Below are 25,668 nucleotides of genomic sequence, written 5' to 3' on the forward strand. Positions count from 1 at the left end.
CTGCTCGCTGTAGTCATACACACATACACACATACACACTAATGAAAGACATGGCTAGCTGGGACCTAAAGACCAGAGGCTTCCCAACGGAAATTATAGAGTTATCTGTCACAGAGCTATGATTTCTGTGACTTCTAATAGTATATTCCCCTTCTCATACGCATATTCAAACACATGAAAAGCGAGGATTACTAATGCAGATTAGTAAAGATTAGTCTTTCTGTTTTCCTGTAAAAACCAGCAGAATACTCGTCAGTAACATACAATGGAGGACAGTAGCCCTTATGCTATGTTGCTCCTGTGGGAAGGGATATTAACAAAAATTAAGTAGAGATGGCACTGCTCCGATACCCAGGATCGTTAATTTGCTCTTGTAACAAATGGAAAAGACTGGAATTGGATTTGGAATAGTTATTGTTATTTGGAACTAGAAATGTGTATTTTTTTATTTATGTTTTATTATTAATTATATTTATAATATTTGCAGTGTAAGTGAGTTTTGTCAGTTTAACTGACTAAAAAAGGTGTGGTTTTGTATAAGTTGTGTTTTTAGCTATGTAATATTTCATGTATTTTTTAAGTGCTTCAGATGTAAAAATTAATTTCAAAGCTTAGTTGTTTTTAAAAAAAATAAAAATATTGGATGGGTATCGATATCTGTAAAAGTAAAAAGTGGTATTGTGTTATCTCTACATGTTAGCCTTCGCTTGCTCCGTGGTCCCTTTACACAGCCAGGAGTTCGGTCCAAAAATTTCTGCTTAATTTAAGAAAAGGTGTGACTGGAACATGATTTCAAATGACATGAAAAGGCACTGGTGATGGACTGGCATTCGATGGAGTGTATTCCTGCCTTACACTAAGTATAAGTCTTACACAGTGACTCTCTCCAGGATAAAATGGTTACTGAAGGTGAATGAATGAATAAATGAATAGATGAAAAGGTGTGACCAAACTGTTAGTGATTTTTAACTTGTATTTATCAGCATATTGAGGTTGTCATACCCTGAAATCAGAGAGAGCACACAACAGCAGCACTTAAACCCTAGCCCACTGTAAATAGCACGTCCGTAATTTAGTGATTCACAATTTCAGCTCACAAGCCATTAATTTAGCTCAGCAGATAACTATTAAGGGTCTGCAGGAGTGGGATTTTAAACCACTGTCATGAAATATTGGTAGCTCAATGCAATCAGACAACTGACCTTAAATTGCATTCTTAATAACGGTGGTGTAAATTGTAAAAGACAGAATGCTCCTAAAGCCCCTGGCTGGTCCTTTCCTGTTGTGTTCCCCATAATGTCCCAGTTTCATTATTCTGCCTTTGATGCACAGCACAACAGAAGCATGCTACTGCATAGACAACTCTTGGTATGTGGTAGTGTATGAAGCTAATCTAATCAGGATAACTTCAGTGCTGAATGGCTATGAGGCCTACAATAGCAAAGCTCTTCAGAAGCATTAGTCGCTTAAACCTGATGGGAAACTGTACTGAGAGGCCACATCAGCTGTTCCCTTGGATCCTTGTGAAAGGGTATTGTCTTTCCTCTGTTTCCCCTGGCTCTGCCAGCCCTGTTTATAACTAGTAACTCTGTTATGGATAATCTTTATTAACTGTTTCTCCAGTTCCCTTACTGCTATTTCTTATCCTTTAGCTAGTAGCACCTTTGCCTGAATCACTGCTCCTTCCAAAACCGGATTCAATGCTCCTTTCTGCTTTTATTATAATTACACACAGAAATCTCTTTTTGCTCTCCCTACATCACTTTCACCTCAGCTCAAAGCTGTGTGTGTTCCCACTTCCTGATGCCCACCTACAGAATAAACTGAATCATCAGAACAGATGGTGAAGCCCTGCTGGCAATGTTGATTTTTTTTTTTATATTTTGCAGGCTGTACATCTTGCATTTTCATTCATGTAATTCATAGATCCTCTTAGTATAATTCCTTTCTAGGTGCTTTAGGGGAGGAGTGATTAGCTGGCGCAAAGCGCATTAGTGTTAGCTCTGTGGCTAAAGCCTGAAGCTCCAGTAGCTCAGCCTTCCTTAAAGGTACACTCTAGCATTTTTCAGGCTGGAGTATACCTTTAAGGAGTGTGTGTAATGATGCATTTTCCTCTACTGAGAAGAACCATTTAGAAAGGAAACCTAAGGTCACTTGGTGAAATCCATTAATCAGTGTTTAAAGGGTCTACTGTATATCTTATTATTTTCAGAGTGTCAATTAAACACATCTCAAGTTAAATATACTAAATATTTAAATATATAAATATAGCATCTGAAAAAATGCTATATGTTTTTATGTTTTTCATATATAGTTGTGCCTTTCATTCCTCTCCAACTCACAACTTGTTTTTATTCATAAAGTAGATCCCCAATGTCAGTTAAAGCATATCAGAAACTTTTGTAACCTGTTGCTGTTTCAAACCAGAGTAGGAATATTAAATAATATTTAAAAATTATTTTTTTAATAAGGAGAGATTTTGTCACCACTTATTTTAGGAAATCATACTAGGTACATATTTCCTATTTTGTCAGTATTGCTGCAACTTCACATAGTTTAACAATCATCAAAAAAAAGGAAGAAAAAAATGTTCCTTCAGCATTCTTTTTTTCTAGTTATGTATACTTCTATCCATGCACAATCTGATTACATATTTTTAATTGTGCTATTTACACAATTGCTATTGTGTAAATACACCTTATCCTGTGTGACAAGCATGTATGAGTCTTTGTACTATTGATGTGTGTGTGTCCTGCAGTTGTATGTCTGAAGGTCTGATGGCAACACACACCACGTGAGTCAGCTGGTTTGACACCTGACCTGTCATTAACACCAGGTCATAACATTGTCATTAACACCAGGTCATGATGATGCAACCAAGGAAATACATCACAGTGGACTCGTTGTGTTAGATCTAGCCATTTTCAACAATGTATAACACTATAACCTGGTCAGGCTGTGCCACTGCAATGGATTTATCTCCCCCATTTGGGAGTGTATTTCCAATACCTGTTAGTTATGTTCTTTTAATGAATGAAATCGCAACTAATGAGATATCAAATTTATGTTACCGCAGACGTCTTGGTGGCTGGAAAGGCAGAGACTGAGGAGAAAATTGAGTTTTCTCCACTTCCATTTCATTTTCCATATACTCCTGAACACCTTATTTTAATCCTTTGATGTGAAAAACCATCAAAAGAAATTTACACATCAAAGTTATGCAAAGCATTTGCATCCCTTCACTCAGAATTTCGTCTTCCGTTATTGGAATTTTAATATCAAGCATAATATCAAAGAAGATAGCAATGTGATCTGTTTTGTTTCAAATCATTATTCATTCGTCCATCTTCAGTCATGGCTTTATCATTGTCAGTGTCAGGGTGGATCCAGATCCAATCCCAGTACGCTGGGCACAAGGCAGGAGAATTCACCCTGGATGGGAGGCCAATGGCAGGATGCTGTTCACCCACACATTTACACACTCATTCACACCGAGGGGCAACTTATTGTAGCCAGTCTGCCTACCTGCAGTGGGAGGAAACCAGAGAACCCAGAGAAAAGCCACGCAAACACAGAGAGAACATGTGAACCTCTGCACACACAGTAACCCGAGCTCAGGACCGAACAGGGTTTCACGGTGGATGTTACAGCCAGACATTAGATAACCTTCATTACTGATGTGCACAGATATATTTGCCTCAATTGTCTTTTCTAACATTGAGATCATTATGTATATCACCGCTGTCTCACCTCCTCTTTCTGTCTCTGCTCTTAATGATGTGGATGAGTCATGAGTTCCTCCACAGCATGCCTGATGTTGAGGGTGGAGTGTGGGCTTGAGAGTGTGTGGTGACGTATATTATAGCATTCACACACACAACTACTCTCAGCCGGAGCGGGTAGCCTCCTGTGTCGCATTCTTGTGTTCATCTGTTTTTCTCCTAACAGTCAGGTTTTCATACTCACTCTCAAGACCTTTTAGCCATCTGTCTTTTTCTTTATCTGGAAAATGTATCTCACTGAAACACTCATCTGAATTCGGTAACTTTCATAATTCTGAAAAGCACTTTAAATACAGTGCCTTACATAAGTATTCACCTCCTTTGAACTTTTCCATATTTTGTTGTCTTATAGCCTGGAACTGAAATGGAATTGGGATTATATGGCTTGATTTAGTGAGACCTGGTCATTATTTGCCCTAATTAATTGAATGGAGTTCACCTATGTGCAACTAAAATGTCACATAATTACACCTCCTCCTGGGAGGCCCTAAATTAAAAAAAAAATACCAATACAAACAGCATCATGAAGACCAGTGAGCTACGGGTCAGCTTGTTGTCATATAAATACAGCATTAAAGGCATCAAAGGTCTTAGAATCAAATAATTTACCACATAGTACTGAAAAAGCATCATACATTTGCAACTCTAGTAGGTCAGAATCACAAGCATATATATAAAATTAAAACACTGATAAATGGATAAGGAGATCAAATCCATTTTGATGACCTGTCCACCATTTTGGGCTAATAACGCTCTGATACAGATATATTTAGTGTTGAAATAGTGCATTGGTGGAAAGCGATGCAATTCTGCCACTCACTGGCTTGAATTGTCCATGACATCACTGTGAGAGATGTTCTTCTTCTGTAACGTCATCTCCTCCAAGCAGTGGAGGCCCAATAACAGCAGGGGTGTTGTTACCAGTGGCCTTCTTGACTTCTCTTCACGTGGATCCTTGTACTTTTCAGATACTGTGGGCTAAAAATAGCATCCCAGTGGTGCTCCTTAACCCCATGTATGTAGGACAGTGTAGAGCTGGATGAGCAGGCTTTCTGCTGGAGGAGAGTAAGGGTTAGTAGCACACTTGACAAAAGAAAAAAAAAGCATCCGGCGATGCTTCCTAATAGCTGGGCGTACAGACAGATCAAATGTGGTTGTAAATACTCACCTGTTTCTGAGCTTCAGAAATATCCAGTAAGGCTAAGCAACACAGCTCATTTTCTGTACCACAGCAGGGCTATTTATGCCACCTACACCTCGACTAGAACACCTCCACTACACTTGCTACCTGTACTGTTATATAGGCTACATTTAAACTCACTTCTCACCGTTTACTTGTTATATGAAACAGATGCAGTGCCAATATGCCACATTATAACTGACATTTATGGATTCTCAAAAAAGATTGCACTTAGACTGCTATCAGTTTGAACACGCGTGTATTCAAAAGGACTCCTTTACTGCTGCGAAGTGAATTTCTATAATCCCTTGCCAGTAATTACCACTTTGGATCTTCATATTTCTTATATTACACATGTGTAGAGAAATTAACTGATGTCTCAATAGATGTGCTAAGACTGTAATTAAGAGGATGGAAATATTTATCGTAAATAATCAGCCTCTCAGAGTCTGTGTGTGTGTGTACGTGTGTGTCTGTGCGTGTGGACAAAGCACTCTGATGAAGCACTTCCCCATTCCTTGTGTAACATTCCTCGTTGCAGTTGACCCACAGACAGACATGAGCATGGAAAATATACATCTGCCAAAAACAGTGACATCGATTGAAAGAGAGCGAGAAGGAGGAGGTAGAACGGGAATAGGTAGAGGGGGAGGGATAGAGGGAGGAGAGTGATGGTGCCATCACAGACTACAGGCAAGATCTGTCACCGCCACACCCCAGACAAGCACTCTGGGTGTACACTTAAACCTAGAGGCACAAACACACTCGCACGCACGCCCATACACTCATACACACACCGTCTGTCTTTCTTTCTCATAGATGTAGAGGACAAAGTCACTAACATTCTCAAGGACATTTTCAGATGACAGATGTGTAGTCTGTATACAGTAACAGGCAGAGGCCAGATTAGCCTGTGGATGGTATGCTGCAGATACACATTACCTGCCCAAAGAATCAAAGTCAAAGTGTTTCTGTATGATATAGAAACTATATTGTAGCCAGATTTATTTCTCTGGCTTATTTCATTATGTTGTATATAGTGCTTTGTTTTAATCTCACATTCTATGCAATTTATGATTTTTAGGTCTTTTTTATATTTTATGTGTTGAAATATATTGAATCTACAGAGATATAATTACACAGCTCAGAAAAATGCATTTTATTTAAAGAAAAAATGTAGCCTGTTATTGTGCATAAGTACTGATATTGTTGTCATTGTTGAGTAAATATCCATGGTTTTCAGGTTTGCTCACTTTGCCCTTTTCTGTTGTCCCTCTGTTTTCTCTCTCCCACAGATAAATCAGATGCAGATCTCCTGAAGAAGTCCATCATTGATATGGGTGACCCTTACACATCCCTCCTGTCTGGCTACTCCTCTCAGATGGACACCTCCTACTTCTCGGGTGATGTCAGTGGAGGGGAGCAGAAGCAGCAGGCAGGAATTGATGACCTCATCTCAGGCCTGGATTGCCAGTCTGCCATGTTCAGCTCAGACTCAGGTATCGAGATGACCCCGAGTGCTGAGCTTGGCTACAGCTCCCACAAGCTGCGTGACTCAGACAAGACCCCCGATTCCACCTACAACTACATGGATATCAGAAGCAGAGAGGATCCCCACAGCCAGCCGCAGTCCTTGGAGGATTGGGGGATCAGTGCCGCTTCAGAATCTGCTCCTCTATCCAGCCTGAGGGGAGGGCATTACTTGGAGAAGAGTCCTTCACCTGTGGAAGTGGAGACACTGGGCCCCTCTGCAGCTGCGCTTGACTCACACACTTTCCCCTATGTAGAAGAACCATCAGATGATGAGCTCTCTGACTACCAGCCTGACCGCTCACCAGTTGCTGAGGGCAGTGCCAGTCCAGTCAAGATCACCTTGACAGAGACGCCACCCTTGTCAGTCTCTCCTGTGGCCATCCAGCGTGCCTCTCCTGTCCCTGTTTCTGAGAAAGAGAGCATCCTGAGCCTGGGGCTGCAGGGCGTGCCCACTGTCACACTGTCTGAGCCAGAGGATGAGAGTCCAGGATCTTCCACTCCACCACTGACAGGTGAGCAATAAAATAACATAAATGCACACAACACAATACAGGACGTTCTTTGTCAAATGTCTTTGACTCATCGCAGGCTTTTTGCCAGACTGCTGGGTAAGCCAGCCTAGAAGAGTCTTGTTTTCTCACTGACTGACTAACAACTCTCTATTGTTAACTCATTCAGGCGTCACCCATGACATCTGTATGGGAGATAGAGGAATAGACCTACAATGTTGGTCAGCAATCTATCAATAAAAATCAAAGAACTATATTAAGAGGTTTTTTTCTATCCATATTCTGAAAAGTCCCACCTCAGATGCAGTAATTTTTTTCCCCTGCACTTTGGTTGTCTGGTTCAGTCAGTTTACTAATTGGACAGTTGAGAAGTCAGATTGTGGGGAAAAACAGACAACTATCCAGGACAGATGGAGACATATATCTTAACTCTGATCATCTCAGGTTTCCCCATTTTGCTATAAATATGATTTTTCAAATGTCCACTTAACAGTCTACTTTAATAAGAAGTGGTAGCCAGAAGCAGCTTGCTCACATGTACATTTGTGTTGACAGTGCCATGCCATATACTGTACGTCAGGTTGCAGAGATTAGAGGCAAGCCAGCTAAAATTGTGTTTGTGCTGATTCTACTTGGACATTGATGTACACAGACATACAATGCTACAAAATCTCAAAAACCAAAATGACACGAACAATAATATTAACAGCAGAAATCAGCACAGACATATGTGTATAATTTATGGTGAGGCAATAGTGGCATGTTGAATAAAGTCTGTGGTTTGTGCAAGTCTGAGCTGAGCCGCTGTGCCTCTGAGTAACTGATTCCACACATGCCCTCTCAGTGGGACATCCTAACACAGCAGATGGCCACAGCCAAGCAGGTGCTGAACCTGCAGCAAACATTCACCTCTTTCCATTCTTTTCTTCCTCTGTCACTATAGAAGAGTCTGACTCTCCATCCGATCCCATGATCCAGGCCACTGATGTGAAAACCCAGGAGAAAGCTCCAGAAACTTCCTTAATGTTCTCTCAGACTGCGCCCAAATCTCAGAGTCCTTCCTTGGAGCTTAAGAGCACCCCCACTCTTCCCCTGTATGCCAAGGTTACAGATGCCAGCAGTGGAGACTCAGGTGATTCAGAGATTGAGCTTGTGTCTGAGGAGCCAAGCCCACAGGCCCCCAGCTCTGCCTACATGACCTTCAGCAAGAGCCCCAGCACCCCTCCACCAGCTCCTGCCACAACTCAAGCTCCTGTTTCTGTCTCTGTCCCTGCCTTTAACCCTCCCCCTGGCCTTGCTTCTGCCCCCATTTCTGCAGCCATGCAGTACAGCATTCTGCGTGAGGAGCGAGAGGCTGAGCTTGATAGTGAGTTGGCCCTGGAGTCCTGTGAAGAAGAGAGCCCTAAGAGATTTCCCCAGGACTCATCCATCAAGGTAAGCAAAGTCAACTTGCAACCGGCTGAACCTCCGTCCACCTCAGCTACAGTGACCACTGCTCCCCCTGTGAGCCCTGCACCTCCACCTGCTGCTCCAGTCTCTGTTGATGCTCCTAAAGAGAAGGTGGCAAGTGAGGGAGAGGACGAGAAGACAAAGCCCAGCAGCAAACCTTCACCCCCCAGTGCAGTCCTGCCTGAACTGAAGGTGGAGCAGCCTGCTGAAGAAAGGCAAGCAGAGAGGAAACATTCTAGCGCCGAAAGACACCCCACAACTCCTGCTATCTTCCAGGGAATAACTAGAGAGAAGGGTAAGGCACTGTGAAATCAAATTCTTAATTTAAGAAGTGAATATGATTGGCTTATGCAAAATTAATAGCAAAACAATAACGTAGTATTTGTTAGATAGATTATAGGTATATTTGCAAGAATATATTTATTATAATTTACCAAATGACTTTCTTTTCTGTAGTCTTAATCACTGTTTTAGCACTTATCTAGTGCAGTGAGTTCTGTAATGCCCTAAAACATAAGCTTAGAATGTCTGTGGCAAAATGGCCACTCCTTACTATAAATATATGGGTGGAAAGAAGTGAATTTGGCAGCAAAACCAGGAAGGAACATCTGAATGCTCCACACCCTTCTTTAGTACACATATTTGGCCTGTTTAACTAATTTGGCATGTTATTGTCAAATAGTCATGAAAAGGCATGCTTGAAATGATAGAAATATCAGTATATAAATTACTGAATTCACTATATTTTGATTATTTTCTGTATATTTTAAATAATTTTCTTAGCCTTAGTTTCATATACATATGAGACAGATATGGTGACTAATTGTAGTCCATAAACGTGTTGTCCAGGAGTGTCATATCCAAATACATATAACTACCCTCAGAATAGCTAATGTTAGGTTATGTAAAGTTTACGTATGTAACTGTGGTTCTACAACTGAGGGGAGGACCATCTGGGTGGTTACCTTCGGACTGCTTGCCCAATAACTTTCTTTACCAAATGGGCTGACTGGTGTTCCCTAAAGTAAACAAATAGTTGGTCAGTGATCAACCAGCTGGCAGTAATTTCTACTTTGAGAATACTTACTGGATACAAGGCTGGTCTGGGTACATTTTCACCTCTAAGCACAGATAGGTGGATAGGGTTTTTTTGTTATATTGCAGCATCAACATCTTTGATAAGAATGCTGGTTTTGTTTGAACTCTGATCCCCAATGCAGACACTTTCTGTATTGATAATGCATTCAGTTTGCCTACATGTATGGCAGAAGTGATAGCCAATGAAAAGTGAAAAAAGTGAAAGCCACTTCAAGTCTATATCTGTATCTTTAAGTATATCTTTAAGTCTATATAAGCTTCTTAGTAGCAATTCCAGCTCCCACTGTCGAATCGCTGTTTTGCATGAGGGACAGAGACATTCATCACCTTTAACTAGGTTTAAGGGTTAAAAGGTTTGATGAATTTATGCATTCCCAGTAAGCTCCTCTGTCTCCTGTATGCAGCCAATGCTGCTACATACGATTTTAGGTTAGACCCAAAAAGAGACGCTTCTAGTCGACTTAGCAAAATCTCTAACGTCCCATTTTTGGTGCAGGATAAGGGGTTTATGCCTATAGTTTCACACTATGAAAAAACTGTTTTCCCAGGGGCCATACCATAATTTTTTTATGATGTATGGTATATTGTGCCACATTGACCTGTTCATGTAGGAAAGGTCTGGTCGGATGGGTATTTGGAATACAGGGCCCATCAATAATGTCAACCAAAGGCAGAAACATGGTCTGTTTGGCTAGAATGTGGTGCATTGTCATCCATAACAGTAATGGCACTGGGAGGGTCATCAATTAGGTCAATCAGGCACCACTGCATCCTGGCCCAAAGCCTCTGTTTCTCCCCTATCCTTTGGTATGGGCTTGCTGCACAACAGTGCATCTTCTGTCAGACTGTATCAGCCTGATAAGTAGAACAAGAGACAGGAGGTTGTACATCCTTGATGTAGAAAGTCTAGATAACGGTGGGGTATGGTTACTTATAATTTTCTGACTACCTCTATGATCGAGACAGTTCTGTCTTTTGAATTTTGCATAGTCTATGTAATTGACTTTCAGTCCTAGAGCTTACGTTTGAGATTAGGAGCTCTGTCATGAAAGGCGGTTGTTATAAGAAGTCTCTCAGAACTAAAATGGGGCAAATTCTCACGACTTTATTTGGAATCAGAAAATATCTACTCTTACTACTGGAAGCACTGATTGCCTTCTCTTTTATTAACATCTTTCGTGCACTCTTAAATGCATATTAGGGCCCATAGTAGAAATCAGCATATTGTGAAATAGCCCAGCCACTTGCATGTACAGATAGACCACGCCATAGTGCCATAAAGAAAAATGTCATATTGTATTCAACTTTACTTTTGCCAAGGCAGCCTTAATACCAGCCTGTAGCTAATTCAGTGCCACTGCTGTGCTGTGCTCCTGCTTTATACACCCATCTTCAGTCTGTATCAGTGTTGTGCTACCAGCATTCTCTGCCAAAGTGGGCCTCAAGATCACAGAAAGAGTTGCAGAGATTGCACACCAGAGTTGCAGAGATTGCACATCAGGATCTGACCTCTGCATATGAGGTGGCTGTACTAGGCTGTTTTGAGCACTGTACTCTGCCCCCTAACAGCTCTTGCATTTGCCCCATTTCCACTGCCAGCTCCTCTAATCTGCATTTCAGTGCAGTAACGGCACTCTCTTCTCTTTCATGGGATGGCTAAGCAGTAAAGTCTTCTGTCTGCGTTTGTTCCTGCCACTGCAACAGTGAAGGAGTTTACTTTTTTTTCCTAATGGGCTCTGCAGCCACTGTTGCTGTTTGTTTTACTCTTTATTATGTCTGTAGACCACCAGAGGACGGTGATGAATAGACTGCAGTATTTTCATAGCCTATGAGGTGCGCTTTGTGCATCACTAATGGCATTATGCTGCAGTTAGGGCAGGGCTCTGTAAGTGCCTGTCGCATATCTTCAAGTCCAAACAAGATGGACATTGATCATGTCCATCATACAAATCCATCGGGGCTTGGCAGAACAAACGTGCCATCCTGCCCTACCAAGAATAGTTGGGAAGGTTGACAAAGTTTCAACAATTCAAGCTGTAAGTTTATGGACGTTCTAAGATTTTAATATTAATTACTCTGAGTCTGCAGTATCCATGCTTCTGTATGCCAGATTAAACCATATGCCACTTGTTGTTCAGAAACACAGTCAGTCATGGCAAAATTAATAATAAGTCAAATATTAAAAATGCATTCACGTATGGTGCACCTTATTACACATTCGTTATTGTTAAAATATGCACCAAATAACATTAGTGAAACTTAAAATATTAGAGCAGTTATACTCAGTGTTTTGAATTCACTTCCCCAATAAATCAACAAGATAAGAATGGGAAAGACAGACTGAACATGTGAGGTCATGGTCATGTTCACAAGATGACCACCTTGCTATTAATACTCAGCAAGGAAATGACCAGTAGTTCTGAAGGAAACCACACTGGCTGTCCAGAATGAAAAAGAAGCAGAAGCCCCTCACCAGCAACTCTTTTACTAGCGTATAATGGCTTGCTTTTCTGAGAGAGAAATAATAATCCAGTTATTTTGGATAAAGTATTTGGAGCTAAACCATCTGCTGACTGTGCTAATGCCTAGGTATTTTCTAGCAACATTCACTGAAGTATTTCAGTATTTAAAAACATAAAAAATCTATATGACTATGTGGAACTAGAATCAAGAATATCAAGAATATATTTCCGACTTAAGACTAAAGTCTTAAGTAATTCGATGGAATCTAACCAGTATTGCATTAGACCATCATGAATTTAAAGATTTAAATTTAATTTAAAGACAATCCCACAACACTGGGCAGAAGATGGGAGAATTCACCCCATATATGATGCCTGTCTATTGCAACCAGATGTTCCAGATTAGGAAATGTATTTTCACTAATTAAACTTGAGGCATTTTTAGACAGGTACATATTTATGCAACAAAATGTAGCAAATCTAAAATGCTGTTCGTATCAGCGGATATAGACTTAAAGTATTGATTATATCTCTGACTGCAGAGTCATTTCTTGTGCTACTTTATGTAGGAGAAGATATTGTGCAGTCACTTTCTGGACCATTTTCTCTCTGCTCCCAGAGTACTGAAGCATGAGAAGGGCAAATCGTGGATACTGGATCATCCTGTTTATAGGACAGTGAGGCGTAGGATGAGCAAGGGAAGACAAAACTAGAGAGAGGACACCGTGCTTTACATAACACATGACCTCTGTACCACTTTATACTCTTACAAACACATATTTAGACACATGGGGGCCAAATTTCTAGAAGGCATTCAGCCTGTACTATTGTGTAAGAGCAGCTCAACATTTTGCCTGTGTATACAGTAAAACAATGCTTAGTTAACTAAAATTATGTTCGTTTTAGTTTACTATGTACATATAACTAGTTAATTATGTACATACATAACGTTAGATAAGTATTTATGCATAATTTCTACTTTTTTTTTTTTGCAATGTCATGACAGTAAACCAGTATTTCTGAATACTTGAGTAATCTTCACATGCATTTTTGATGACTTCCTGCTAAAAATAATACTTAAATATTTTGCTGGAAGGTTTGATGATTCTCTGGAGTGCTTTCACTGAAATAAAAGTATGTAATAGTAGAGTGCTTAAGGATGGTGAAGCTGGGAAATAAGCTGAAAAATAAAGCTCTGCAATAACAAAAAGATTACTAATACCACAAATACCACTGAATACTGAAGACTGAAATGACCCAGCTCTCAATTTTTCACCGCAAATCAGTCACCTCTGGTTGTCCTTGTGTAGTAGTGGGGTGTGTGCGCCACACTGAGCAGGATCTGGAGACACTGCAGTGCACGAAGAAGCATCCAGAAAACATCCTTCATGTCTCTGCTTTATATTTACAGGTGCTGGAATTTGTGTCTAAGCTGTAACAGAGTCCCAGAATCTGTGGTGCTTTCTCCATTAATAGTAAGCCTTTACTGAGAAACTGTACTATTTAAACAACAATAACCCCAGCTCTTCTTTGAAAAGATTATTATATCATAATATTAACAGGTTTGTATGCAAATATTTACTCACACTTTATATTTGTGAGTTTATATATGCAGGATGTGGCACACTTACAGCATCGCTGTATGACTCAGGTTCAGTGTGTTACTTCCTTAATTTCTACAGTGTCATCGATGAGTGGTGCTGCCCTCCCATGTTTACATATCCACACTACAGCTACAAAAGTGGAAAGCACACATTCAGGCAAAAGGAGACAGACAATTGATTATAGCAGTTTAATTTTAGACTAGGATAATTTGCTGTTACTGGCTGAGAGTGGTGTAATATCTCTGTCAGTGCCTGAGGCTGTGAGACAGCTGAGAGGGTGCTAAATGGTGACATTTAGTGTGATGAGAATTTTATTTTTCAGGTTTCTTAGCCACTGAGTGTAAGAGACGAGAGATGGTGAGAGTTATTGCTTCTTATTTTTAAAGTTGAGAAAGAGACAAACACTGAGTTATTAAATATTGGACTTTTTATGTTAATGGAATTACTGTCGTGATTGATCATGTCATCGTGTCATTGCTAAGAGACAGCTATGAAATGATTAGGGCTCAATTGGGAAAAAATTGAATTAAAAATTAAAAATGTGTACATGAATCATTTTCATCAGACGAGTGAACTCAGATCTACTTATATTTTATCCACATGAATAATATAGCAATGAAATTGTTATAGATATAATTAATAGAGAAGTACTGATCCTACTTTTTCCTTTATAGATGTGAGTTTACTGAGTATTGGCAAATACCTGATACTGATTTGGCATTGCGAGCCTAGCCAATTTTCTGCAAGATTCTCTTACCAAGTTATGCAAAATATTTTAAACATGTCCCAATGGCGGCGGGCTTTGAGACAACCTGTGTCCTCTGTTTACATGCAGTATAAATACATCAGTGGATCAGATTGCCCAGATAAACAGTAGTTTAGTCATTCCAGTCAAACTGAATTGTAGCTGCAGCTGAAAAAGATGAAAAACAGCTATTTTCTAATTGAAAGGGAACATTTTTATATTAAAATTAGCGATATCCTGCGGCTCTATCATACATGGTCACGTTTACACCACGGTCATGGTTATGTTTACTCAACACTCCCTATTTGTAAAGTTGTCTTCAAATGTAGCCAGAGTCCTTGTCCTTTGTTAATAATGTCTTTGATATAACATATAATTTTTGCACCATGGACAAAATGGTTGCAAGCCTTGACCTGTGGTGTTCTCTCATCATTGTTCGATGAGATCTGTATAGCATCTTCGTTTTTGCTTTGCAAGGTAATTGTCCATAGAGTTATATAACTATTTTGCACTGCACTGTAATGTATTTTGAACAGTTTCTTGTTTTCGCAGGCTACTGAACCTATTCATCTGCCAAGCAATCATAAATAAAAAAACTGATAGCCTGGGCACATAATTTGCTTGTCCCAGATGTCAGGGCTAGTGAATTGTCCATCCCTGGTGTTCAATTTATTGATATTTATAACTTTTGGAGTTCAGTGCATCTGGCTAGTGCTGACTACAGAGAGAGCTGACTTTGCTGAGGGCTCCGGGAAGCAGGCTATCATTCAGAGAGCTGACCTGTGTGTAAAGCTATGATCAGTGACCTAAAGAGAAAAACTCTTACCTTCCATAGAGAATAATTAGGAAGTATGTTATTGTTAATCAGCACAAGTCATCTGCCAAAGTCATATAATCTGCCAAAGTCATTTTTAACACAAAAGTGCTATGAATCTGCAAAATCCATGTTTTCCAGCTACTGTAAGCCTGACTGACTTAAATTCTCTAAATTATTTTGCACTAAGGATTCATATTACCTTATTGATTTTGCATGAAATTTCTCTTTAAGAAGTGCCATGGGCAGGTCGTTTTATTGCTTTCCATTAGCTTGCCAGCTTCCTTTTAATGATGCTGTAGAGTGTAGCAGTACTTACTCCAAAAATGCATAGTCATGGATGAGAAGCTTGAGGCTAATTTTATTCCAATTTTCCTTTAACTAAGTCCAATAAGTCTCAAATTCTTATGAGTGACAATGTTATAAGGTCTAATATCAGTCATGCTTCCACTGCATTAGCTGTCACACCTACGTATAACACATTCACACATGAGCTCATGTACATTTTGTCATTTGGTCTACAGCAGGACACAGTAATCTTCCTTTTCTGGACACATTTTGTAGTAATAGGAAAGAGGAGGCTAGTTATCTAGTAACAGATTGTGCTATGTCCTTTGCATCAGTGTATATTGTCCTAGATACAGGGTGTGGTGCAGCAGGCTGGAGCTGGACTGTACATGCTGCCCTGCTCACGAGAAGCCTCTAGAAGCCTAAGACACTGACAATGCTTGTATTTCCCAGTTTCAGCCAGCAGAGTGCTTAGTGCTTAAGCAGTACCGTTTCGCTCGGATTGCAGAGTTCCAGCCCATATTTAACATTACGCCAAACGAATACATTCTTCTCCCCAACAGATTTTTTTAGACTGATAGTAGTATTAGTTAGTGACCTAGTGAACCAGTATCAGGCTGTATTTATTGATATAGACTTCAAAGCACCTCTCTAAGTCGCTTTGGATAAGGGCGTCTGCAAAATGTCATAAATGTAAATGTAAAAATAAATGTACCTTAACATGATGTTGTTCCCTCACAGAGATTGATGTGAATATTAGGGTTAAGAAAGAGATGGATGGAGGTGAGATGGAGGATTGGGTTTAACAGTAGAGCAGCAACATACTGGACTCAGTAAGAATTGTTATTCGGGGGAAAGAAGTGAATCATTAACAGAGCATAAACAGTTAAAGCCATAGAACTGCTGTGCAGGAACAGTCTCACTGTTTTGAAATCGCTGTCTTTTTTGTGTCTTTCCTTTTTGTTTCTGTCTAATAAATCAACTTCTTTTTAAATTTTTCTTAACTCAATACTTTTAGAGTAAGAAGAATAGTTCATCATGTCTTATTGCAAACCTTAACAGCAGCTCTCTATTGTGTGTTTGTGAAATTATTTTTTTATATTTCAAAGGAGCAAATGAAGCACTGGCTTTAAAATACTTCTAAGGCTATAAGCCAAGTTGTCAAGACTTCGTTGCCTTCAGCATATAAAAATAATGAATACAAACACACACTTGTCATGAACAAACCTGGACTGTTTTTCATGACAGGTATTTGATCTCTGAACAAAGATAATCTTGGTTATCGTTATCTTGGTTATTTTTGCATGCATTTTGCTTACACACTTTTTGAACGTGTAAATTATTGTCATTGAAGTAGATCATTTGCTGTGTACATAGATATGTGCACTAAATGTCAGGATGCGTTATAAATAGTTTGAAAATTCATCCTCTATAATGTCTTTTGAATATGTTAGTCATCTATCATTCCTCTTGCTCTGGCAGCATGAAGTCCCAGCTAGGCTTTACTAGGCAAGGCTTTTGAGTCCTGATAATATTGTTATCAGTGCACACAGTTTCATTATGTTTTTGTGAATGATTACAGCACAAGTACACAATAGATTAATTTTTTATCCCTTAATATCCTATTCGTCTACATAAAATGCGCACAGTTGTTATTTACATGGGTCTGGTTTTATCAAAGATAAATAGAAAATCATTAGTTGGTAATCATAGTGACTTGTGAATCTACTAAACACAAATTTAGTGTCTGAAAGTGATCTGCTTTCAAAATGTACAATAGCTCAAAAATTTCCAGTTACAGGTGTACAGGCAGAGAGCCAGTGATCCACTGCAGTCTGCCACCTCACTGTGTGAAAATGAAAAACTGGATATCAGGTTTTCAGTTATTCACTTCTATACAGAATTGTTTAAAATAAGACATTTTATATATTAAGTGAACCAGCTAAGATAACACTAGCTTCAGTAAGTGCAATAGCTTTTCAGCAGTCTTCCTGAGACGACAAATTGCTTAGCAGCTGTAATATGACTTCATTTTGGTCATTGCCTTTAATTATAATGTGAAATCATCATGTTCATGACATCATCATTCTGACCTCTTCAGGGTACCAGGTAGATTTCAACAAGTCATGATATGGCTATGATCCAACAAAACTATGAGCAAATGAATGCAGGCACAGCTTTAATTGTGGCACCCCGGTTGGTTTTAAGATATTTCCAGGCATATCACAATGTGTAGCAATATGATGTTAATATGACATCACGTTGTGCAGTCTTGCTATATGGTTGTCCTTCTGTGCCAACAGCTGGAAGCTAACAGAAAGTGCTGAGTCATTCAGCATATCCTGTCTGATGTCACATTACACTTACACATTCACACATGCATGTACTAATCCTTTTAATGTTTTGGATCCTTGGTAGCAATTAAAAGAAATAAAATAGATTAGAGCCATAATCAGATAGAATGTATACATGAGACTGATTAAGCACTTTTTCTAAATGTCCTTGTCCTTATTAAATGGCTCTGTCCTTTATTGCAGAATCTTCCACATCAATCCTAATTAAGCGTTGATTACTGCCGAATGTTAGACTGGCTTTGGTTATGTTGTGTCCTTTTACAAAACACTCTTATTATCTCTTTTCTTCCTCTTATGTTTGTGCATCCTCCTTCTCATCTCCACTAGTCGGCAGCATGTACACAAGCCACCAGTACCCCCCCTCACCACCCCACCCCCTCCCGTCCCCGTCCCTTTGCTCTTTATCTCCTCCCCTTGTGGCTCATTCATGCACTGGTGTGGGGTGGGGAAAGTGAGAGAGAGAGAGAGCTAGAGAAAGAGAAGAGAGAGAGAGAGAGCTGTGCAGCAGAGCAGGAGCAGAGGCACAGCAGCTTAGCGTGTTAGCAGTAGCCGAGCGTCACTCCTTCCCCTCAGCATGCAGAGCAGCACCACGGCAGCCGCAGACTCCACCAAGATGGAGGGATTCTGGAGCAACTGGAAGTGCCAGGGTATTGTTTCTGTGCATGTGCATGTATGTGAGATGGTTTGGGGTGTCTAGAGAGAGAGACAGAGGATGAGGATGCGTACGCACATCTTGATTGGCTGATTAAACAAAGAGGAGAGACGAGTGCGGTTGCAGCATGGAAAGATGCTTGAGGTTATGCAGATAGACAGGTTTAGACTAGAGCATATGGTATGGTCTGTTGCGTCTCCTCGTTTATGTGTCTTGTCTGCGTCAAGGCAGCCGCCATGATGAGCATCAAACGAAGGGGGGGTCTGAGACAGTCGGACACGCCCTTCCTCAAACCCCCCCTTCACATCATCCTCGCTTTTTCTGTGCATCCTTTCAGCACACACAACACAAAGCAATAAGAATGAATGAATTTTCCCCTACATAATGATCCTGCTATATAAATGTGTGTGTGGGTTTGTGCTCCTCCTGCTTTGTGTCTGGCTGTCTGTAACGTTTAACACCAATGGCGACTGTATGCTTATGGGAGGTTGGGGTGTGGCTACCTATAGCAATCCAGCTCCATTTGTACACAGCTCCAGGTCGCCATCAGCAAATTTGCCATCCTTTTGTGTAATAGACAGCTGGTGGTCTGTGGTCTGTGCCAGACATGTTTAGAAGCATGTATGTGTAGAAAACTCTCCCTGTTTTGAGGCAGGGATGTAACTGCTGGTGGATGTGTCCTAGAATATTCTATGGAAGAGGGCCTGTGGTAGCAGTAACTGGCTAGTTTTTGAGCCTAGGTGGGCTTTTAGTTCTTTATTGACAATACACTGACAACTATGTGTATGTGAAGTGTGGGCCTCTGCAGTACCACAAAGGTTAGCTCCATGTAACTAAATCTAAAAGTATGTAATAAAATGTATGTAATTGGTGATGTTTTATGTGCATCATACCAAATTAGTCTTTAAACTTCAGCTTTGCCAAAGATAGATTTTAAATAATGCCCTGTTTGGCTAGTTTTGATCACTTAATAGGAAATACAGATGAATGCTATGGCTTTTGCCAGTAGCTTCTCTTCATCATTAGTATTCCCCCTCCATATATATGTTTACAAGAGTGAAAGACTTATCATCAGTACTGCAAAACTAATTAACCCAATAAGTGTTTCACCTCTGACACTCTTTTACCAGCTGCCTTCATATTTGTATGGTTGTATCTCCTGTCTTTATTCAGTGAGAAGGGTCATTTTTAAGTATAAAACACATACAAGCCTGCTATTACAGGAGGCTTTTGCTAAGTGAGACCTTGTTGATTCACTTTTATTCTCTGTGAACAGGAATCTAAAAAAATAGATACTATCTTGTAGAAGAGTAATAATTTTTGCATGTGTGGAAATACACTGTCGTAGGCTTGTATAGTGGCATGATGTCATTGTCCTTTCTGTATCGATTGTGGGCTTCAGGAAGACAAACCTCAGCAGTGAGGTACTGCTGGCTCTTAGATCAGCATTTTCTACCTTCGGGAAGGCTTTCCAGAAAAACCTGGGGTGTGAGGAGCCATCTTGGCTGTGTCACAAACCAGGCCATTCTGGTTTTAGCTGGCACAAGAGGAAGTGTCTGTTCATGACTTATGAAACAATATGACTTATATAGTCTATCAGAATATAGTCTAAACTAACATAACTCAAATACTAAGCTACACACTAACCATCAGTGTATCGAGTTCTATGAAAAGCATCATGTTTTTTTTTTAGCTTTCAGAAAGTTTCAATCAGAAGAAGACAGCCTTAAGGCTAGATGAGACCAAAAAGAAAAGAAGAGCACCACCATCAGCAGAGTGACAGAGCCCAGTGCATCAGGCCCTCCACATCAGTGTGTTGCAGCACACTCTGCCTTTGATAAATCCACCCAATTTAGTTAAATGTAGATCTCCATCGGGAATAGGTAACCTAGAATTTAAACAGAGGATCCCTCTGATTGGTAGTTTTATTCTGAAACACTCACACCAGCTCTACTATCTACTAATAACAATTTAAAAAGACCATTATAGTGGCAACATTTATTATAACACCACAGTCATTATGCTAAGCACCAATGAGCTCATGGGTCAGCGATTATACTATTTTAAGAAGGTTCCCATTTTAGCACTGCAGATGTTTACCACAAAATCAGTGTTATTTCTTGTGATGATCATCAGTAAAGGTTTTAGGCTCAGTCCAAAGATTATATCATGGCACAAGGCACAAATGCAAAAAGAGTGTTGCCTAGCACCCTTGCAATGCAGTAATTCACTATATTCTTATTATATAATACATTCAGTAAATATCATGCTGATTCATAGCACTGCAGTGTGTGTCCTCATCAGTCTGGCTGCAGGCTGTGGCCAAAGGAACAGTTGTTTTTTTTTCTTATTAGACAGAATTTTGCATTTTAGCATGCTGTAGTAGTCTTAAATTTGTCTGGCCCTCTGTCTGCAGTCCCACAGAGGGCACTAAGCTCAAACCCCATGTGTGGCTGCAATAGTGATTAAACTGGGCCTTTAATTACAGGTGAAATTATCAACCTTGCTTCAAAGGGTATATAGTTGCAGGATCAGGACCTTTTAAAAGTCTGGAAAATTATATATGTTATTTGTTAGTATGTAAGATACTGAAAGATAACAACATCTGATTACATCATCTGATGATCACGTTCTGCACAAAAAGGTAATGGTGATCACATAATGACTTCGTACTTTATCCTGCTGTGCCCATTCAGCAGTTACCATGTGCATGAAATGTAATCACAGTGCCTTCAGTTCAGAGGTTCATAAAACATTGTGAATTTATTGCAAGCATTCATTTGTGTTACTACTGAAGGAGAACGCAGAACAAGAATTTCTTCCTGCAGCAGAGGAGTGGTGTGTCCTGTTTACATATACCCACTTGTAAATGGATTTGAACTACTCTGAAACATTATATTTATTTGATTTGGTTAGTCCATAGATTTGATATTGCAGCTTGTGGCATGTTGCTCTGGACCGTCGGCTGAGCAGTGTTGTTGGCTGACTCTTCCTCTCAGTACTTCTGTCTCCCTGCCAAGGCTGTTGTCATTCAAATCGGTTGTGTGTAATTACATTAGTCATCTGGTGAGGTATCTGGTACTTTGCTGAAAGGGTTTATATTTCTTTTTTGCTGGCAGACACATTGGATTGGTCGGCTTCTAGAAACAGAAACAGTATGTTAGATGTTTCTGACTAATAGTGCAAAACAGAGGGCAGTCTCAATGCAAATAGCTTGATTTTGCACCAGCAATGAAATTTAGTAAGCGTGAAACTCACTTCTAGTAAGGTATTTGCATGTACAAAATAGTACAACCGAGGTGCAGGTAATAAATTTGTTGTTGCCTGTTTCAGCCGTCTGAAAAGAAAATATTATTATATTGTGACCCAGTATCTGAAAGTATTGACAAAGTTTCTCGAAATTATGAAAATATTATCGTGGTAAATTTGGTTTCAATTTAGATACTTACCATACGTTCGCACTTTTGATGCCAACAGCAAGTAAATAGAATATATATATATATATATATATATATATATATATATATATATATTTTTTTTTTTTTTTTTTTTTTCACATTTTCCAAAACACACATTCACACATTCCTAATGTATTTCAACAGTTTCAGCAGTCAAAGTGTCCCATTGCTTGTAATCTGTGTTATAGTTGAGTTTTCTCATCTCAGAGTCTTGCTGAGCTCTGAACTTGCCAGGCTATCTAGAACATTTAGCACATGCAAAAACCTCTTTGTTTCCTCCCACTACTTTGAACTTGAACTCATTTACTCAATTCTGAGTATATCTCTCCGATTGCCCTCTCTGATTTTCTCATACTGCACATTTTTGCTGGCGTACACACACTCTTTATTTGGGATTTTAGTAAATTGGAGCCTCTATTCGTATGAAAAGTTGGTTGAGGTTGAGGTTAGGGATAGTGCTAAGATTAGCAGTCGTATCTTTTCCTCTGACTTTATTTGTATGAACTCCAGCTAAATCTGACATAATGTGTGCGGTATAGTCTACTAGCCATGATTGGAACAACACAGCTGTAGGGTTGAAAGATATTGATTGGTACCATAGACTGGTAACAGTGTAGACAGGAAGGATGTGCAGAGTTACTGTTTCCAAACATTTCAAAGAGAAGGAGTACTGAACTCTGAAATAAGATGGTGTACATGGTTAAATGTCAATTCTACATTTCACAGTAAATGACTTTTCAGGTATGTGTTTGTTTAATCAGTTGTTAAGATGTGACTCTAACATACTAAAGCTTGTTTTGTTGAATACTGGTATGTGGTGTTTTAATATGGTGTTCCTCTCATGGTGTTCCTCTAGACTGATATGTGGAGCATCTAGAGGAATTCTTTGTTGACGTTAGAGCAGAGAGGCAATAAATACAAAGAGAGGAAATTATGTCATTTTCCATTATTGCCATTATGTCAGTTTCACCCTAAAAGCCAGTGTGTCCCACTCTGGGTTTGCTCAGTGAATTGTTCAGTAATAGTTATACAGGTTTTTGCTACATGTGTACTTAGTATGTGTTCTATATTTAAATAATTATGTTTTGTTACCTTGAAAATGTTCTCCCTTTAGGGCTTTCTTTTAGCACCTTATTAGCATCAGCACCAGGATGCATGCACTGTTATGGTGGCGTAACAGCTATAATGATGAAAGTGTGTCTAATTGGCAGCTGAATTAGTGGTAGCACTAGCAGGTTAGTTTGTTCTGCAATGTTACTGACCCTTTTTTTTCCTACCGTCCCAGTTCTTGCCTGTGCTTTCCTTTCCTGTCTAATCCCTCCCTCCCCTCTCCCCTCATCAGTGCCTCGTTACTCTGTCTGCCAGGCCTGTCATCTCTGCTTTACTGAGAGAGAAGTAGGCTGGGATTGCCAGGGAATGATGGAACATGGTTACTATGGAAACTGCATCAGTGCTCACTCCACTGCACCCATCTCTGTTTCCGTGGCGACCGAGCACCATTCAGAGGAGACACATTTTAGCATGCAGGCTTTAATTGGAAACTGTGCAAATTCTGGGAAATGATGGGTCTCAGGGAGTGAGAATGTATGTGTATGTGTGTTTACTCTTGTCAACATTTTTTGTGTCAAAAAAAAACATGCTTTAGTGCTTGCAGGCAGTTCACTATATGCGCATGGTTACTAGAGATAGATTTATAAATTTTATTGAAAAACTTTATTAAAGGCTGTAATAAACTGCTCTGTATACATAATAGATGCTCTGTCTGGGTGTTTAGAGAGCAGCCGGCGTCTGTTTATCGCATACTGTGGTCTTAACCACGCCCTGCCGCTACACACACACAAAGGACCCCAGCGAGCATGTGCAAACCCTGTGTGGAGATTTCTGGAGCATCAGCTGCTAGCATAGCATGGCTCAAAATAATGCTCCAGTTTTTACAGCTTGCTAGCAGAGATGGAGATCTGGCACATATTTCTGTCTGGGAAGCATACCATAAATTATAAAATGTGTTAAAAAATAAGAGAGAATGTGAGAGAGAGCTTATAGATGGTAGATTGAATCATATATATCCTTATTGGCTATTTTGCATCCTAAAATGAGATGGTACATGTTATAGATTTCTGAAAGGGTGCCATTTTGACTGTTGATTAGTTAATAATATGTTATAGGGCTGTATAATGAAATGTGAATTAAAGGAAGGGAGCAGATTGCTAAGGGAAGAGAGTGGGGCTACAATGAATTGATATGCTAATATATTTTAATGTGCACATATGGGGACCTATTTGTTTTTGCTGCGAGTCAGGTTGGAGTCTTTCCCACCACATTGCTGCCAATCTTGCATTTTTAAAATAAATAATTACTCATCACTTTAGTGATTTGGAAAATGTTTCTGAAGCATTTGTCATGCAAACTGTCAGGATCCATAGAACACAGGTCTGCATCATATATCTCATCATGTTAGCTGCCAGTGCTGAGCATCTGGTTCCGGTCTGTTGCCATGACCACCGTACTGCCCTTTGACTAGGAATGGAGGGATGAGATGTGTGTGTAGGAGCAGGAGGGAGGGTGCTGGATGAAATGAAAGACAGTTGGATAGAGAAGGGTGACAACGACAAAAACAGACAATGTTTGCCAATGACTGATTTGTCAGATATTTACTGTGATGCTATGTGAAGGTCAGCGCAGTTCTGACTGAAAGATGAATTTCTCACGCAAGATCATAACTTGTTTACTTTCTCTCGTTCTCTCACTCTCTGTCTCACTGTATAGCGATGGAGCTGTTGTACTGGCGTGATGTGAAGCAGACTGGCCTGGTGTTTAGCAGTGTGCTGCTGCTGCTCTTCTCTCTGACTCAGTTCAGCGTGGTCAGTGTGGTGGCCTACCTGGCCCTGGCCGCTCTCTCCGCCACCATCAGTTTCAGAGTCTACAAGTCCGTCCTCCAGGCAGTGCAGAAAACCGATGAGGGACACCCCTTTAAGTAAGACTTGTTCTATGCATGCATGTCTCTGTATATTTGTTGCATTATTTGAAAAAGCTTTTAATTTCATATTTAAAAGATACATTTTACCAAGATAGTTATTTCATCAATAAGGTCCTAAAATAATCTCAAATTACTATATGTATTGTCATAATGATTAGTTTGGTGCATTTTACAATGGAAGCATGTACCATTTATTATCTGCATTTTTTTTTTCAAAATCAGATTTCCTCTTTGGAATATTAATATAGTTTATCTAAAGGTATCCAAATGCCAAATACTGGACCCGAGGAGAACCACCCTGCTGCAGTAGTTTAAAGCTATCCTAATTAAAACAAGGATCTGGCTACACAATCTGCAGTGTATGTAAAGCATAAGCTCATTGGTTGAGCACACTTCTGCTGTGATTGGTCAGAGTAAAGTAAGCATTAGCGAAAATTCGACTGAGTGTTTCAGAGTGAGAGATCCACAAATGAATTCTCGTGTTTCAAACACATGCCACTTGACATGTAAATAGACATGGATCAATCCACAAATAAATTTCGCTAGCAACATTATGCACTCCATACACAGTTGTGAACCAATTTTTTGTTAGGGAAAACTACCTTGTTTAATTTATTTGGGGATCTCAAAAATCTCTCCCTAATTGGTCTTGGCCAATTCCCATCCACCAGCCAAGTCTCCCCCTGTCATACAATAGCTACCAAGCGGTGAGTATGAGAGCTAACACATGCTTCTTCCAAGACACATTCAGCCATCCAAGCGC

The 25,668-nt window shown here is 39.8% G+C and overlaps 1 protein-coding gene across 2 annotated transcripts in view; it reads left to right on the forward strand.

Annotated features, from left to right (window-relative positions):
• Positions 1-25,668, forward strand: part of rtn1b (reticulon 1b) — a 43,496-nt gene that overhangs the window by 14,441 nt on the left and 3,387 nt on the right. The window contains exons 2-4 of one of the 2 annotated variants that reach the window (XM_026944474.3): positions 6,258-7,007; positions 7,948-8,748; positions 24,695-24,902. In XM_026944474.3, coding sequence (XP_026800275.2) covers positions 6,258-7,007; positions 7,948-8,748; positions 24,695-24,902 — 1,759 coding nt within the window. Of the gene's footprint in view, positions 1-6,257; positions 7,008-7,947; positions 8,749-18,259; positions 18,466-24,694; positions 24,903-25,668 lie in introns of those variants that run through there. The other variant, XM_026944475.3, reaches the window with a different exon arrangement.

The sequence above is a fragment of the Pangasianodon hypophthalmus genome, chromosome 19, assembly GCF_027358585.1.
Source record: "Pangasianodon hypophthalmus isolate fPanHyp1 chromosome 19, fPanHyp1.pri, whole genome shotgun sequence".
Classification (NCBI taxonomy): domain Eukaryota; kingdom Metazoa; phylum Chordata; class Actinopteri; order Siluriformes; family Pangasiidae; genus Pangasianodon; species Pangasianodon hypophthalmus.